An 18,478-nucleotide genomic window follows, 5' to 3' on the forward strand; every position below is an offset into this window, starting at 1 on the left:
AAAACATTTGGTAAAATGTCCTAACTCACGTGGCCACTGGCATTATGGAAGGGTTATTATAAGGAAAGAAAAAGTCACCTGGACCGTAGCACATGGACATCAGTACTTCATAGATGGGGAAAAGAAGAGAGGCAGTAATGTTTGTTATCTTCATCGTGTATAAAATGAGAAGCAACATGATATAGAAGTTTATTGGACAAGTTTTGGAGTCAGACAACTGGGTTTTTATCTCTAGAGTCTCCTGCTGGCCAGCTTTAATGTGTTACCTTAAGCAAGTTAGTTTAACCTTTCCCAAATCTCAGTCGGGTGCAGTGGCTCATGCCTGTAATCTCAGCACTTTGGGAGGCCGAGGTGGGCGGATCACCTGAGGTCAGGAGTTTGAGAACAGCCTGGCCAACATGATGAAGCCCCTTCTCTACTAAAAATACAAAAATTAGCTGGGCGTGATGGCGGGCGCCTGTAATACCAGCTACTCAGGAGGCTGAGGCAGGAGAATCGCTTGAATTTAGGAGGCGGAGGTTGCAGTGATCCTTGATCATGCCATTGCACTCCAGCCTGGGCGACAGAGCAAGAATCCGTCTCAAAAAAGTCAAACAAACAAACAAAAAAAAAACTTTCCCAAATCTCAGTTACTTCTGTGAAATGAAGAAATAGTCATATGCATAGGCTTGTTGTAAGGTTTAAGTGAACTGATATAAATCAGGCACTCAATAAGTGTTCAACAAATAGTAATTGCTGTTGTTAGTATTCTAAAAATTATTTTACCAGCTAAGCCAAGGTTTTCTCTTGAGCCAGTGGCTTATCAGCAAACTCAATAGTCTAATAGATAGATAAATGTAGATATAGCAATAGCAATGATACTTCTACTACTAGTGACAGCTGTCACTTACTGTCTGGATCCCTTTAGTTAAGGCAAGAATTTGTATCTGGAAGGTCTGTCCTTTAGCAAAATAGTAGACCCAGGTTCCTGCCATGGAAAGCAAGGGCTATGCCATTCAAACTTTTTTCTCTTCTCTGTTTTATCAGTTACAAGGAAAGTGTTCTGAGTTGACCATTGAGAATAAACAACCTTAGTAAGTAAAATTGCTGGTAGGTTCACTCTTTAGAGTATTTACTTATATTACTCTTATTCTCTGCTCAGATCATCTGATGAGGAAGCAGCCAGTGGTTACTGCCACCCTGCCCTTATGTAGACACCCAGTAATCCTTTATTTCCAAGAGTATTTTTCCTGAGTGTTTCTTAGAGTCTTAGGACTTCCAATGATTTCTACTTAAGTAAGCCATTGTTGATATTTTATAACCCTTATCAATTGTTTGATGTCTCTGCCCTCTTCCTGACTACTTGCCATTGAAAGACCAGGAACCTTGACTGATTCATCTTTGTATCTTTGATTGGCAGAGTGTCTGGTGTATAGTAAATGTTCAATAAATGTTTGAATGAATAAATGTACCATGTGCTAGATATTATCTTTTTACCCTTCCACCTCAGATTCATCCTCTACCCTTCTTGACACTGCTCTGGTCCCGGAGGGGTAACTTGCAGACATCAGTGGGCTCCCACGCCCTCTAGCTTCTAGCTGGGTTTGTCCAATGGCAACTGGAGATCAAAGGGAGAGGCGAGAGTGTTTGCTCCCCCAGTTTCCCACTCCTGTGAGGTCGCCATGTGCTGACTGTATCCCCCAACAGAAGGTAACCTCTCTTTTCAAGGTAGCTTGCTCTACGTGACCCCTCCCCCTTCCAGGGTCTGTAGCCACTCCATCCCCTTATTCTTTTAGGCCAAGGATGCTGCACTATCCTTACAGTTTCCCTGTACCCCACTCACACCTGTATAATTAGTTTCTTTGTCAATTAACCCTCTACAAATTATCCTAATTGGACTGTACCTGCTCCTTTCTGTTGGGAAGCAGCAGGCCTCACTTGCTTATAGAGATTTTCAATTGTTTGAGTTGGACACTGGGGCTCCAGGTGACTCATAAAGCGACATAGTGCAGTTCTTCAGAGAATGTGGGACATGGCTAGCCATTAAGGGCACTCTGATGCGTGGCAGCTTTGGGTAAATAAATAGCAGTTTGGGAAACTATTATTTGCTTAGGAGAGACTTTCTCCCACAGATAACATGTAGGATCTTATTTTAGACTGACTGTTAAGTCTCTGAAGTTGCCCCTTTTCATGATTGTGTATCTGACTCAGCATGGGTTGTGCCAGGAGAACTTGGGACCATATTTAACAGAGCAGGGGATGCAGGCTTGAAGCACTGGCTTTGCCAACAGAAGACTTTCTAAGGAATGACTTTGTCTCATTCAACATTTAAATTTTCACCCTTTGGGCTGTTTTTCTGCAGGTGATCATAAACAGCACAATCACACCGAATATGACCTTCACCAAAACGTCACAGAAGTTTGGGCAGTGGGCCGACAGCAGAGCCAACACGGTGTTTGGTTTGGGGTTTTCCTCTGAGCAGCAGCTGACAAAGGTAACATGGTCCTATCCACAGTACAGTAAGTCCTGCATCAGATGCCATTCTCATTCAGTGATTGTCCACCAAGGGATGTGCCCTTGGTGAGCGAGATTCCTTTCTGGTCTTTGGTTTCACTCCTTCTGGCATCACGGGGCTGCCAAAGCAGGGGCCCTTTTGAAATACCAGGTTCATTGAAGTCATCTGGGGAAAGGAAATTCGTATCTAACAAATGCTGCTTTGGGGCCTGAAGTTGCAGCGTGGCCAGTCCATCCTCCCCTCCAGGTGTCAGCCACTGCTCCCTGTGCCCGGCGGTATCAGCATACAGACTGAGCACTGGCTTGTGTGCCAAAACCAGATCCATTGGGTTTTCAGGACTCTGAGGATTAGGTGACCTTCCTGTGTGAGGTCACAGTTATTGGACGGTTGTTACTATAGGACTTCCAAGGAAGAGACTGTGTTCCTGCTGCCAAGAATGCATCTTGATGAAATAAGCATGTTACCCCTTTTGAAGTAAGGCACACTTTGTCTCTGACAGCTGTCAATGTCAGTGACTCTGTGGTTGGAGCCCTTGGGGAGTAAGGTGATGCATAATGGAAGCTCTTAGCCTGGACTCCCCATGTCCCTTAAAATGCCACACAGTGGTGTGTGTATGTTGGTTTTTTTTCTAGGGAGAGGATTCATAGCTCCAAGTCACTTCTCCAAGGGGCCTGGGACATACTCCTTGGATGGTTAGAAAGGTGTTGAGGAGCAGATCATGGCTGACTACAGCCTTGGAGAACCCCAAGAACTGAGGGAATAAACTGATCGCCTCTGAGAGGCCTCACTCAGCAGTTTAAAGGGGCTGAGAGCCTGTTTTAGAGACTACATTTCCTTTTAGGGTGGTAGAAGAGCCCTTTGTAAGTATTGAGAATATTTTGGTTTAAGGTAAGACTGACTAGTTTACAAATCAAAGAAATTTACTGGAAGAATGTTGGAGTCTCTCAAGGAGTGCAGAGGAGAGTTGCAAATCCAGGAAAGGGCCAGAGCCAGACTTGCTTCCGGCAGCTTGGCTCTAGGAGTTGTTTTTCTCTAGACTCTTGCTGTGAACATCTGACTGACTGACTGGACAAGTGCTGACCCAGCCTCTGCTCTGCTGACACCATGCTCGGCACTGAGGATACAGAGATGTGGCCCCTGTTCCAAGGCTTCACAAATTTCCAGATTCTTGCGGAATTGACAGAGTTGCCTAGAACACATTTGGCTGCTTGGGTTACTTGTGTGTATTGAAGACAATTTTCAAAGAGTGGGAAATTAGGGTGAGTCAGGAAGCTCCCCACAGTAGGAGCCTGCTAACTTGTCCCCTTCCTTTGTCCAGTGTGTGTGCATGTATGTGTATACTCACATATGTGTGTGCGCACACACACTTCTAAGGCGGTCCCCAGCGCACAGATCCAGCCATCAGATACCCAGTCACAAATGAGCTCCCCAGTGGGGATACTCCACAGACTGTCCTCCTCTGCATCCCAAGGTACTTCCATGAGGACTCTGTTTCCTTAGAAGCCTGAGAAGCCCAAAATGACCTGGTGGCACTCTGAGCATCCACCCTTGTGCCACCCTCTCACAGAAGCATTCTTTCCTGGGTGGTAAAACCTCCAGATCACAAGGGCCTGGAAACATGGGCAAAAGGCAAAAATCTCAAGGGCAGGTCATTGGAGATAGTTATGGGAGACGTCCTCTCCGTCCACAATCCCTCAGTTCCAGGATTACAGCACACAAGCCCAGGATGTTCAGCAGGCACGAGTGCAGCACAGTTCTGCAAGGCCTGCCACTTCTGGCTGATAAGGTACCTGGGAGGAGCTGAGAATCCTATGGCAACCAGACTCTTGCTTACCTTCATGTGCAGAGAAGTGAGTTCTCTGCAGCCTCACTTGGTTTGAAGCGGTGTCGTGTGGGATAGAAAGTATTGGGTAAATCTTTGGCTGGTATGGCTGGCAGAGGCATGGCAGTCCACAGTGTCTATTCTGGTGATAAATCACTCTTCCCCTGGAAGAAGGGGCCCAGTGGAATCAGCCTTCAGCAGGGAGCTGCCTGGTACCTAGAGGTGTGATGCTTGGCGTGGGTCACTGTGTTGGCAGTAGGACACTCAGCAGGCCCAGGAGGTCAGGGTGGCCATAGAGAGCAGGAGTATGTGTTTTCAAGGCCATTTGGTGCCCTTTCCCCTGGCACCATGGCCAGTGTGTCCTTAAGTCTTTTGAGCAAGTACCAGGCTGCCTAGAGAAAGTGAATGACTGGGTATCCATAGAACAGCCCTTCCTGCCGCCTAGTTTGAAATATTCTCTTTTGCCGTAAAGGCCTCTGAAGAGCATGCATGTGGAATATGAGTATTTTCAGGCTCTGGTTCCATTTGGACCCATTGATATTGCTGTTTCTCAAACCTCTTTGTCACCTTGTTTCTTCCCGGTTCCTCCTCATGCAGCTAGGCCCTTAACCATTCCCGCCGAGATGTCAAATCCAGGCCACCTCTGCTGTGCATGTGGCACCATGAGATGTTCCAGGGTTTGCCCACAGGGAGGATTTCCCTTTTCTGTCATCTGCCCGACAACAGGATAGCTGGAGGGAAGTCGTGGCACTGAGGTGTGTGAGGGAAGCTGTGGAGAGTTTACTGTTGTTGGAGTGTCCAGGATTTTCAGGGTGGGTAAGGCTGCTAAGGTCCAGTCTTGGAAGGCTTTATTGGTCATGCCAGAGCTTCTGGACTTTGTCCTATGGCCTGAGAAGGATTTTAAGTCCAGAAGGAAAATGATCAGATTTGCATTTTAGGTAGAATTTTTTCTGGCAGCAAGTCAGATTAGATTGTTTTAGTCTGGGGTAGAGCTGATGAAGGGTTAAGAGTTGGAGAAATTTTAAAAAGACCGAGGCGCAAATATTGGCAAAACTGGGTGAACGAAAGAGGAAGAAGACATTCTGGGGTGATGAGGGATGGTGGGTAGTGAGGCTGTTTTCTGAAACGGGGAAGAGGAACGGGAACAGGTGCCGTGAGGAGCAGAGAGAATTTGTTTAAAGCAGAAGCAAATGTGATGGTGACTTGTTGAAAGAATAATTAGCTGGAACCTCTGTCTGAGGGGGGAGTGGGGGTGTGTGCTTTCCCTCCTGAAGTGGTGCTTGGTGAGGAAGGGTGTGTTGGGAACCCCCTCTGCCTCAGCCAAGTGGCCCCTTCCCACACCTGCCTCATATCCAGACAACTAGGCTTGGGAGCTTCTGTCCGAGACGTGGTCCCTGGGAGGCCCGTCCTGGTCATATGCTCCTGATCCCTCCCAGGGCTGGGAGTTCTTCCCCGAAGCCAAGGGTGGTTTGAGAGAATCACTTACAGCTGCCTGGAACAATTTCTTCAATCTTTAAAGGAACCCAAGCAGCTAGGTAGAAAGGGGTAAGGTTTCTATGAAAAGAATCGACAGCAGAGAGAACTCCAAACGAAAACCAGAACACGTTGTCCAAGTTAAATGCTCTGTGCCCCTGCAAACTGAAGAGACCTTGAGCTGTGCTGGCTTCCAAGGATGGCCACCCCTAATTTTTCCCAGACAGAAGAAAATGTCCTATCATTAAGGAGGAGTGCACTGTCCTCCCAAGCCACTCAGCCTCTGGTGCAGTGCTGGAGTTCTGCTCTGTGCCCACAACCTCCATCATCACAAAGACTTGTCAAGGAAGCCCTCAGATAACCCCTTTGTCCAAACGTTTCAAATCAACTTCTTCCCCTGCTCTCTGAAGGAAATGATTAACCACACACTGATAAATTATCATGAAGTGAGTCTGGCCATCTCAACAAGTGACGGTTAGCTAGCACAGAGGAGCTTGGCCTTGAGGGCTCCCAAGGTGTGTGCTGAGGGGACAGCCAGGCTGAGTATTCCTGACTTCCCAGAGCAACCACCCACAGCCCTGTAGGGGAATGGTAATCAAGCACTATAACTAGGCTAGAGAAAGGAACACCAGTGTGGACATTTTCATCTAAGAACACTTTATATATACTTCCCTCTCTACCCCCCAGAAAGAAAATTAGATGCCTTGGTCTTAACTGCTCCATTATAAGGACTATTTCCCAACCACAGTCCAAAAAGTATTATTACAGGGCAATTTTCTGCTCTTTAGATAGGCTGTCCAAAAATAGTAGAAGCTGTGTTTTCTCAGAAGTAAACTGGGACTCGTCTGTCCATCCACTGGAGAGGACATAAAACCCCAGCCTACTGAAGGAAATTGAAAAGGGACTTGCATGTTCTGATAAAAGGAAGAGCTTATGAAAGGAGACAGAAGGAGGAGCAAATATAAGAATGAGCCAGAGGTTAAAGTTTAGATTCTTTGTGGCATTTGACCTCGAGTTGTCACTGTTCTAAGTTTGGTTCCATCTTATTCGTTACAGACAGAAGGAAACACATTCTGCCCTTAACGGGGAGTGACCCAGGATGGCGTTGCCAGTGCACTGTGGTTGATCTAGCCAAACTCTGATACATGCATGGCATTTACTTTTGTCCCATTTCAGTGATTTCATCTGTAATTCAAATTTGTCCCCGTATAGTCACTTTAATTCACTCAGTGTCATTGTAAGAACATTGTTTTATCTCCTCCCCTTCTGGGTCCTGATTTAACAGCTAATTTTTAAAATGGAGGATATTAATAATTATTTTGACATGTTTTAGGTAGAATGCTTTTGGTTGCAAGTAACAGGTAACCTAATCACAGTGCTTAAATACATGGGGTAATTTCTTCTCATGTGAAGGAGAAGTCCTGAGGCAGGTGGTTGCTGGTACAGTGGCTCCATGATGTTGGGTCTGATGGATCTGCATGGATTTCATTTGTTTCTTTTTTCTTTTATTGGCCTTTCCTTTATGGTGATAAGATGACTTTTCTTTTTTTTTTTTTTTTTTTTTTTTTTGAGACTGAGTCTCGCTCTGTGGCCCAAATTGGAGTGCAGTGGCCGGATCTCAGCTCACTGCAAGCTCCGCCTCCTGGGTTCACGCCATTCTCCTGCCTCAGCCTCCCGAGTAGCTGGGACTATAGGCGCCCGCCACCTCGCCCGGCTAGTTTTTTGTATTTTTTAGTAGAGACAGGGTTTCACCGGGTTAGCCAGGATGGTCTCGATCTCCTGACCTTGTGATCCGCCCGTCTCGGCCTCCCAAAGTGCTGGGATTACAGGCTTGAGCCACCGTGCCCGGCCAAGATGACTTTTCAAGCTCTACCCGTCACACCTGCATTCTTGGCGAGAGGGAGGAGGAAGAGGCTGGTACCACAGCAACCCCCCTGGCAGATTTCTTGGGCCCCATTGTCAATGCTGGGTTCCTGGCCCATTCCCCTACCCCACCAAAAACCAGGGAAACGGGTTTCCATGATTGGCTTAAACTAGCTTTCATTCTCTAGCACCTAGGAAATTTCCTGCTCCAGAAAAACTTGAGATTCTTTTAAGCTAAGGGAAAAGAAACAGATTTTAAATAAGCAAACAGTAGTGTTTGCCGCAGGTCTTCAATGGCTAAGGCCAAAAAAGCCACAAATGAAATCAAACAGTAATGGTCTCATTTTCTATCATGATAATGATTTTGTTTAAAATTATTACCACAATTTTAATAAGTACCAAAAAATGACCTTAATGAAGATGTGAGAATTTGGCAATATATTTTAGAAACCTTTGTGGTTTCAATATCCTTTGATCCATGGATTTCATTGACAAGAATCTATTCTAAGGAAACAATTGTAACTGGGTATAAAGATTTCACTACAAAGATTGCAACCTCATTTATAACAGAAAAAAAAGCCCTAATATCCAGTAGTAGGAAATTAGTTAAACTGCGGTGTATCCTTCAGGGTAATATGTAGCGATCAAGATATGTAGTAGAGGCTGGGTGTGGTGGCTCACGCCTGTAATCCTAGCACTTTGGGAGACTGAGGCAGGTGGATCACCTGAGGTCAAGAGTTCGAGACCAGCCTGGCCAACATTGTGAAACCCTGTCTCCACTAAAAATACAAAAATTAGCCAGGTGTGGGTGGCAGGCACCTGTAATCCCAGTTACTCAGGAGGCTGCAACAGGATCACTTGAACCTGGGAGGCAGAAGTTGCAGTGAACAAGATCACGCCACTGCACTCCAGCCTGGGCAACAGAGTGAGACTCAGTCTCAAAAAAAAAAAGGTGTAGTAGAAGATCATATAATTGCATGGAAGTATTATTATCGTATTGTTTATTTCAAAAGAGGCCATAAAATGAGATATATAATCTGTTTTAAAAGAAATGTAGGTAATGAATGCATATATACAGACAGAAATATATCAGAAGGTTATGTGGTTCTTATCTTGGATGATGGTGTTGCAGGCCAGGGGAGCTCATAAACTGGGGCTCCACCTGGGAAGGTTCTTGGCTTTGCCCAGGAGGGAACTGAGGGGTGAGTTGGTGGTAGAAGAAAATAGCTTTATTGAGGTGGCAGTGTTACAGCTCTGTGGCTGCTCCTGCAGAGCAGGGCTACCCTGTAGGCAGTGTGTCGAGAGTAGCAGCTGTGGGGCAGTTCTGTGGTCACATTTTTACCTACTTTTAATTACATGCAAATTAAGGGGCAGGTTATTCAAACATTTCCAAAAAAAGGGTGGTAACTTCTAGGTCATTGCCAGGGAATGGGTAAACTGTCATGGCTCTGGTGAGCGCATTAGCCAGTCTACAATCTGGTCCAGAGTGGAGTCCTGCTTCCTACCTCAATGGGACCGTAGGTCTAAATATATATATAGCTGGGCACAGTGGCCCATGCCTGTAATCCCAGCACTTTGGGAGGCCAAGACAGGCGAATCACCTGAGGTCAGGAGTTTGAGACTAGCCTGGCCAACATGGTGAAGCCCCGTCTCTACTAAAAATACAAAATTAGCCGGGTGTGGTGGCGCATGCCTGTAATCTCAGCTACTCAGTAGGAGGCTGAGGCAGGAGAATCACCTGAGCCCGGGAGGTGGAGGTTGCAGTTAGCTGAGATTGCACCACTGCACTCCAGCCTGGGTGATAGAGCAAGATGCAGTCTCAAAAGGAAAAAAAAAAAAAAAAATATATATATATATATATATATATATATATATATATGTAAAATAAATAAGTTATATATGTAACTTATGTAACTTAAAAGTTAAAAAATATGTATTTTTCCAGATCATCCTTCCACCCTCCACCCTCCAATAGGCCTCTGTGTGTGTTGTTCCTCTCTATATGTCCATGTGTTCTCATCATTTAGCTCTTACTTACAAGTGACAAATGGGATCTAATTAACCTAAAGAGATTCTGTACAGCAGAAGAGACTATCAGCAGAATAAACAGACAACCTACAGAATGGGAGAACATTTTTGCAACTATGCATCTGGCAAAGGTCTAATATCCAGCATCTATAAGGAACTTAAATTTACAACAACAACAACAAAAAAACACATTAAAAAGTGGGCAAAGGACATGAACAGACACTTTTCAAAAGAAGACATACATGCAGCCAACAATCATATGAAAAAAATATTTTTTCTAAATTGTATTTTCCAAATTTACAAGCATATATGTTTTGTTTTTTTTTAAGAATAAGGGGGAAATATTAGAAAATGCAAGACTTGGAGGGAGGCGATTTTTCACCAAAGGACAATTACTAGACGGCTCTCATGACTGGCACTTCTGCTAGTTGGAGGCTTTGAGAGGAAGTTTCTCTCTGTAATTCTCCTAGGACCCACTGGGTTGTTTCCAGTGTTCGTATTTGTAGACAATGCTGGAACTAACATCTTGGTATTGAGGGCCTTTTTTTCCCCCATATTCCCGATTATTTTTGCAGAATCGTTTCCCAGAAGCAGTATTACTGGGTCAGTAGGTATGAATGTTTTTTTCACTAACGAGACATATTTCCAAATAGTTTCTCAGTGGGGCTGCATCAGTACACAACACTAACAGAAATACCTTGCCAGCACAGGGAATCTAATTGTCTTCAGGGTTTGCTTATTTCACAGGCAAACAATGGTACCTCATTATTTTGATTTGCATTTCCAACAAGGCTGAATAGTCTTTTTTATAAGTAGTTATTGCATTTTTTATTCCTGAATTTTGCCATTTATCTATTGGGCTTTTCATACTTTTCAGTTTGTACAAACTCTTGCCATACTAAAGAAAATAGCCCTTTATGGCCAGGCGCAGTGGCTCAAGCCTGTAATCCCAGCACTTTGGGAGGCTGAGACGGGCGGATCACGAGGTCAGGAGATCGAGACCATCCTGGCTAACACGGTGAAACCCCGTCTCTACTAAGAAATACAAAAAACTAGCCGGGTGAGGTGGCGGGCGCCTGTAGTCCCAGCTACTCGGGAGGCTGAGGCCGGAGAATGGCGTGAACCCGGGAGGCGGAACTTGCAGTGAGCTGAGATCCGGCCACTGCACTCCAGCCTGGGCGACAGAGCAAGACTCCGTCTCAAAAAAAAAAAAAAAAAAAAAAAAAAGAAAATAGCCCTTTTTCTGTTGTACTAACCTAGCTATAGATATTTTCCCAAGGCTGTTGTTTCCCTTCTGGTTTAGTTTGTTTTTTTTTTTTCCTTTTATATTCAAAAGCTTTAAATTGTTATGTAGTGAAGTCTGTCACTTTTGTGGGTTTTTAAGAAATTTCTTCCAAGTTTAGAAAATTATCCACCCACCTCTCAAGCAGAAGCTTGATACATGCTCAGTTCTGTTTGCATCCAGATTTTTTTTCTTCAGGAGCATCCTGATTTTTTAAAGTTTTATTTTATTTTTCTTACCCCTTTAACTCATCAGTAATTTATCATGCTACAGGGTTGTGGGATTTAAATTCATTTCTCTCAGTTTACTAAAGTTATCTCAATTATATGTTGAATAATCTTCCTCATTAATCTCTGATTCCCCCTTAGTCATAAGCTAATTTTTTATATAAAAGGTGAGGCCCATTTCTCACCCGTTTGTTCTGTTCCATCATGCATCTACTAATACCACACCTTTAAAAATGATTATTTATTTAAAATGTATCTGATAGGATATATTAGTCCATTTTCACACTGCTGATAAAGATATACTCAAGACTGGGCAATTTACAAAAGAAAGAGGCTTATTGGATTTACAGTTCCACGTGGCCAGGAAGGCCTCACAACCATGGCAGAAGGTGAAAGGCACATCTCACATGGCAGCAGTTGAGAGAAGAGAGCTTTTGTGGGGAAACTCATTTTTAAAACCATCAGATCTCCTGAGACTTATTCACTATCATAAGAACAGCACAGGAGAGACCCGCCCCGATGATTCAGTTACCTCCCACCAGGTTCTTCCCATGACATGTGGGAATTGTGGGAGTTACAATTCAAGATGAGATTTGGGTGGAGACACAGAGCCAAACCATATCTTTCAATTCCCTCCCAAATCTCATGTCCTCACATTTCAAAACCAGTCATGCCTTCCCAACAGTCCCCCAAGGTCTTAACTCATTTCAGCATTAACTCAAAAGTCCACAGTCCTGTCTCATCTGAGACAAGGCAAGTCCCTTCTGCCTATGAGCCAGTAAAATCAAAAACAAGTTACTTCCTAGGTACAATGGGGGTACAGGCATTGGGTAAATACACCTGTTCCAAATGGGAGAAATTGACCAAAACAAAGGGGCTACAGGCCCCATGCAAGTCCAAAATCCATCAGGGCAGTCAAATCTTAAAGTTCCAAAATGATCTCCTTTGACTCCATGTCTCACATCCAGGTCACGCTGATGAAAGAGGTGAGCTCCCACGGTCTTGGGCAGCTCTGCCCCTGTGGCTTTGCAGGGTACAGCCTCTCTCCTGGCTGCTTTCATGGGCTGGCATTGAGTGTTTGTGGCTTTTTCCAGGCTCATGGTGCAAACTGTTGGTTGATCTACCATTCTGGGGTCTGGAGAACAGTGGCCCTCTTATCACAGCCCCACTAGGCAGTGCCCCAGTGGGGACTCTGGGGGTGGCTTTGACCCCACATTTCCCTTCTGCACTGCCCTAGCAGAGGTTCTCCATGAGAGTCCCGCCCCTGCATCAAACTTCTGCCTGGACATCCAGACGTTTCCATACATCCTCTGAAATAGGCAGAGGTTAGCAAACCTCAATTCTTGACTTCCATGCACCTACAGGCCCAACACCACGTGGAAGCTGTCAAGGCTTTGGGCTTGCACCTTTGAAGCCATGGCCCAAGCTGTCCCTTGGCCCAAGCTGTCCCTTGGCCCCTCCTAGTCACAGCTGGAGCAGCTGGGATGCCGGTCACCAAGTGTGTAAACTGCACACAGCATGGGAATCCTGCCAAAGCTTGGGGACACAGCCAAACCATATCATAGGGCTTATCCTACCTCATTATATTTTAAGCTTATTGTCTGAAATTTTCTCTTTAATTCTCACCTGTTTGGATGTAAACAAAATCTTTTTGTTAGATAGACTTGGAGCTCCTTTGAAGACAGGAACCAAGTCTTTTACATGATTTTTTTTTTCCTAAAGTGGGCAGGGCTGTGCAAGCCTAGAACTTGTTCATTCACTGAACAAACTTATTTGTACATCCCTGCTTTCTACCAGGTATGGGAGGAGGGTGCAAAGAGGAAAGATGTGGACCCTGCCACAAAGGAGTTCGTGATAATGATGTTTTTCCTTAAGAGGTCCCCAAAAAGAAAAAGTGAGGGAGGCTTTGTTCATCCCTGCTGGACCTCACGTTTTAAGCAATAGGTAATGTGATTTTCCTCTGCCAGCGATGCAATAGTTAAATAGGAAGCCTCCCCAGCTGTGGCTTTATTGACAGGGCCTGCAACACAGGCCAGAACAGAAAGACTGACCTTTTCTGCTTACCCTAGGGTGCTGGGTTCACCTACATGTGTTATCTAGCAAAGTTTCCTAAAGCAGACCACTGTTGTCGGCATTGTGAAGATACTCAGAGGACAGCCTGTGCTCAGAAATAAATGAGTTCTCAATAAAACCTGCAGAATTGTTGGTAGCCTTGCGACTTGCTAGTTTTGTTTTGTCTGCGACCATATTTAGCTCTTACTTTGTAATATATACCAGCACTATCACGGGCTGTTCTCTGTTCGAACAATGAATTTGCTAATTAAAATTGGCCACCTTGTCAGTGACAATAAGCTAGTGAGTGATATGATTGTCCCAGGACTTGAAGAATTGTTTTATTATGGAACTATTAAGATATTAATAAAAAGTAGAGGGCATAGTATAATGAACACCCATATACACATGACCTAGATTTAACAGTTGTTAACATTTTATCACATATCTTCATCTCTTTTATTGTTGTTGAAGTACTTTAAACTGTAAGCATCAAGACATTTCATATGTAAATACTTAGTATTCATCTAGAGAAAAATGACATTAAAAGGTTTTGGATCTTTTCAGTATGGATTGTGAAGTTTTCCATGGATTTCTTTTGTGGTATAGCCAAATTTCATTTGCCATTTTTGTATTAGTTTGTTTTTAATACATCATCATCAAACTAGGTTCAGTAGCTTAGATATTGGTTCAGATCTGACCTTGCCAAGGGCTGTTTACTGGAACATACATCCTTATATTCATTTAATAGCAAATAAAATTCTTCTGGATTTATACAGAATGTATGGGCCTAAAATGGATGCAAAATAAATAAAGGTGGGTTCTGAATACCAGCCATGAATGAAGTTAATAAAAGCCTTAATAACTATTCTTCGTGTTCAGTTTGCAGAGAAATTCCAGGAGGTGAAAGAAGCTGCCAAGATAGCCAAAGACAAGACGCAGGAGAAAATCGAGACCTCAAGTGATCATTCCCAAGTAAGACATTTGTCCATGAAGTAAATCTCAGTGGGGTTGGTAATGGGGACTCTTTGTTCCTTGTCACTTCTGGCCAGAAATAGGGAATTTTGACAGCAGGTCATTTTGAAGGCTTTTTCAATGATTAGCCTGATCACAGTGACATGTTTTTATGAGACTCTTGAATTTTTTAGGATGTGGTACTGTATTTCTGACAGAAAATGGTTGATGAGATTCGAGTTAATGCACATCCTGGCCCCGGAGAGACATTCTGTAGTCATTGTGTTTAAATGCCAGTGGCGAGACAGCATGTCTCCTGGCTGTGCTGGGAGGTGAGTTTCTATGTAGGGTACTTTGTGCCCACAAGAGAGAGACTTGATGTCAGATAGCCCTTGTGTTCATCTCCGGTTTTAACAGAGGTCAGGTGTAAGATGGTATTCCAACAGTTCTGTCTTAACAGAGGAGATCTGGCTTGACCAGGAATTGAATAGTCTGTCAAAAGTGTGATGATTGACTGAAAAGGACCTATTTTAACCTGAAATGAACACACCAGGTTCTCCAGACCCGCTTTCCTGATGTCTAGATTAGTATATGTGGTGGTGGGGGAAGTCTTGACCTAGTGACAGGGTTATATGTAGAAAGCCAGGGAAAGGGAGACTTCAGGAGAGAAGACTTAGGGGCAGGAGTAAGTGTGATGTACTAGCAAGGTAGCCGGGAGTCTGCCTGGTGGCAGCTGAGGCGTGCTGTGGGAGGCATGGGGGTGTGCTTGGAGAAACTGTGAAGACCTAGAATTCTTCATAAGTGGGTAATTTATTATTTATTAGCTATTTGTTTAATTATTCTTGGGTAGTTGGTGGACACTGGAAGTGTTTTGTGACTGTTGATTTGAATATCACCAGAGAGGGTCAGCTTGCTTGCAGATGGTAAGGCAGGCACGGAGGGACTGAGGGCAGAAAGATTGTTGAGGGGACTGTGAAGGAGAGAATGGCTGGGTCAGGAAAGCCCAGGGAGGGGGTCGCAAATGAGGACAGGGTGCAGGAAGAGAACCAGGAGGCCTGGGCATCTTGAGCAGTCAAGATCGATGCTCTAGACTTGACCATCAGCCTCACAGGGGCAGTAGCTGCAGCCTCAGGTACACAAAGAAGTAGTGGAGAGAGGAGGGCAGATGCTGGAGCCCTAGGAAATAGGCCCAGTTATGAAATGGGAGCCAGCAAAGAAGACAGGAAGGGAGAAATTCCAGCATCGCTGAACCCCAGGAGGGAGTACACCCAACACGTCGGTGCTCAGAGGAGGGAAGAGAATGCCGAGAGGGACCCTGGGTTTGTTAGCACTATGGCTGACCCTTGGGACAGGAGATTTGGTGGTTCAGGATGTTTCACAAAGGCAGAACCTATGTCTACCTTGAGTTATCTTTCCAATATCTTGTTCTGGCCTCATCATACAAAATATACCCACATGGACCTATGGAAATGCATGTGAATTCAATTTCAGGTAGACAGGAACTTTCCTGAATCTTTCTAAATAATCTAAGATCTAAGTGATATCATTAATTTTGTATGCTAATTACTTGATTAATCTCTGAGGATCTATGAAATTCAGCATCTGAAATGGTCCGTGATCTAGAAAGTTTCTAATATACTATCTTTTTCAGAATACCACATAGTACAGTGATATCTTTGAGTTTAATATCTGAATTTCTCTATATTTTGTTTTAATATTTGCTCCCTCTCAAAAGTTTGTTTTATTTATTTGAGACGGGGTCTTGCTATGCTTCCCAGTCTGGCCTCGAGCCCCTGGGCTCGAGTAGCCCTCCTGCCTTGACCTGCCAGGTAGCTGGGACTACAGGCATAAGCTAAGTATTTTAAATCTTAAAAATACATGTATACGTAATAAGATGTGTTTTTTTTTGTTTTTTTTTTGTTTTTTTTGGTTTTTTTTGAGACGGAGTCTCGCTGTGTCTCCCAGGCTGGAGTGCAGTGGCGTGATCTCGGCTCACTGCAAGCTCCGCCTCCCGGGTTCACACCATTCTCCTGCCTCAGCCTCCCAAGTAGCTGAGACTACAGGCGCCCGCCACCACGCCCGGCTAGTTTTTTGTATTTTTAGTAGAGACGGGGTTTCACCGTGTTAGCCAGGATAGTCTCGATCTCCTGACCTCGTGATCCACCCGCCTCGGCCTCCCAAAGTGCTGGGATTACAGGCTTGAGCCACCGCGCCTGGCCAATAAGATGTTATTTAATGTATATGCATTATTTAGGAATGACTTTTTGTTTCTAAGCTTTAGCTGTATTTACCCTTCCTGATATTTCCCCAGGTATAGAGGTTATTGTATGTATTTTTTTTAACGCTGGGTACAGTAGCTCACACCTGTAATCTCAGCGCTTTGGGAAGCTGAGGCCAGTGGACCTGAGCTCATGAGACTAGCCTGGGCAACATGGCGAAACCCCATCTCTATTTAAAGAAAAAAGGAAAGACTATTTTTTTGTTTTTTTGTTTGTTTATTTTTAAGACAGAGACTCACTCTGTTGCCCAGGCTGAAGTGCAGTGGCACGATCTCAGCTTGCTGCAACCTCTGCTTACTGCAACCTCTGCCTCCCAGGTTCAAGTGATTCTCCTGCCTCAGCCTCTCGAGTAGCTGGGATTACAGGCATGCGCCACCATGCCCGGATAATTTTTTTGTATTTAATAGAGACGGAGTTTCACCATGTTGGCCAGGCTGATCTCAAACTCCTGACCTCAGGTAATCTGCCTGCCTCAGCCTCCCATAGTGCTAGGATTACAGGCGTGAGCCACTGCACCCGGCCCTTGTATGCTTTTTAAAATTAGTAATCACACAATTACTTGGTTTCCTGAATCTCTTAGAATATGAACACTTTTAAGTTTTCCGAATAGTTGGATATTTAAACAGCCTAATTACAAAAACACTTAATGTGGGGCTGTTTTGTGACTATAAATGTAATACATGTTTATTGTATAAAGGAAAAATATACTGTACTATAAAGAAGGAAATAAAAATCTTCTACCTTCTCACCACTTGAAGATATTTTGTTAGTGTTTTGGTGTGTATCTTTCTAACATAGATTTCCAGCATATATTTTATATTATCCCTTTCAACTTTATGTCATGATTATTCCTTTTCAAAACTGTTTTAATGACTGGACAGCATTCTAGTATTTGTATCACAGCTTATTCGGTTAACCTTCTATAATTCGGGACATCTGCATTTCTAATTTTTCACTAATATAAATAACACTGTGATGAACGTTCTTGCATATCTTTGTGCATTTGGTGGTTTCTGCATAGCTTCTTGAAATGGAGATATTGGGTTAAAGGTATGGATGTTTTTAAAGCTTTTGATGCATACCACAAACTTAGCCTGCAGAAAATACCATTCTAACTCCCACCTGCAGTGAATAAGGCTTTTTCTTCCCACACCCTCATTAGTAAAGCTTTGTTAATTTGACAGATGAAAAGTCCTTCCTTCCTCCCTTCCTTCCTTCCTCCCTCTTTCTCCCTTTCCCTCTCTTTCTCCCTTTCTCTCTCTTTCTCTCTTTCTCTTTCTCTCTCTTCTATTTTCTTTCTTTCTTTCTTTTTTGAGACAGAGTCTTGCTGTGTCGCCTAGGCTGGAGTGCAGTGGTGTGATCTCGGCTCACTGCAACCGCCGCCACCCAGGTTCAAGGATCCTCCCGCCTCAGCTTCCCCAATAGCTGGGATTACAGGCGCCTGCCACCACGCCTGGCTAATTTTTGTAATTTTAGTAGAGACACGGTTTCACCATATTGGCCAGGCTGGTCTTGAACTATTGACCTCAAGTGATCTGCCTACCTTGGCCTCCCAAAGTGCTGAGATTACAGGTGTGAGCCACCATGCCTGGCCTTAATTTTGTATTCCTTTACTAGTGAGATTAAATATTTTTTATGTTTATCGATTGTATGCTTTTCTTCTTTTGTAAATATCAATTACCTACCCCTTTTTTAAGGTGTTCATCTTTTGTGGTATTGATTTTCAAGAGCTTTATTTTTTAAACACAAAAAAATTTTGAACATATGCAAAGCTAGGCATGATTGTATAATGGACCTTCCTGTACCCATAGTTCAGCTTTAACAATTAGGAAATGATGACCAATTGTTTATGCACCCACTCGTTCCCCCCCCCCCGATATTTTAAAGCAAATCCCAGATGTTTAATTTCATCCATAAATATTTCAGCATGTAGCTCTAAAAGTTGAGGACTCTAAGAGCTTGTCAATATAGGAAAGATATTAACTTTTTTTTTCTTTTTTTTAT

At 43.8% G+C, this 18,478-nt stretch overlaps 1 protein-coding gene across 15 annotated transcripts in view; it reads left to right on the forward strand.

Annotated features, from left to right (window-relative positions):
- HOMER2 (homer scaffold protein 2) overlaps positions 1-18,478 on the forward strand; it is a 142,347-nt gene that overhangs the window by 107,685 nt on the left and 16,184 nt on the right. For all 15 annotated transcript variants that reach the window (XM_077940157.1, XM_077940155.1, XM_028851266.2 and 12 more), the window contains exons 3-4: positions 2,342-2,473; positions 14,124-14,216. In XM_077940157.1, coding sequence (XP_077796283.1) covers positions 2,342-2,473; positions 14,124-14,216 — 225 coding nt within the window. The remainder of the gene's footprint in view (positions 1-2,341; positions 2,474-14,123; positions 14,217-18,478) is intronic.

The sequence above is a fragment of the Macaca mulatta genome, chromosome 7 (assembly GCF_049350105.2).
Source record: "Macaca mulatta isolate MMU2019108-1 chromosome 7, T2T-MMU8v2.0, whole genome shotgun sequence".
Classification (NCBI taxonomy): Eukaryota; Metazoa; Chordata; class Mammalia; order Primates; family Cercopithecidae; genus Macaca; species Macaca mulatta.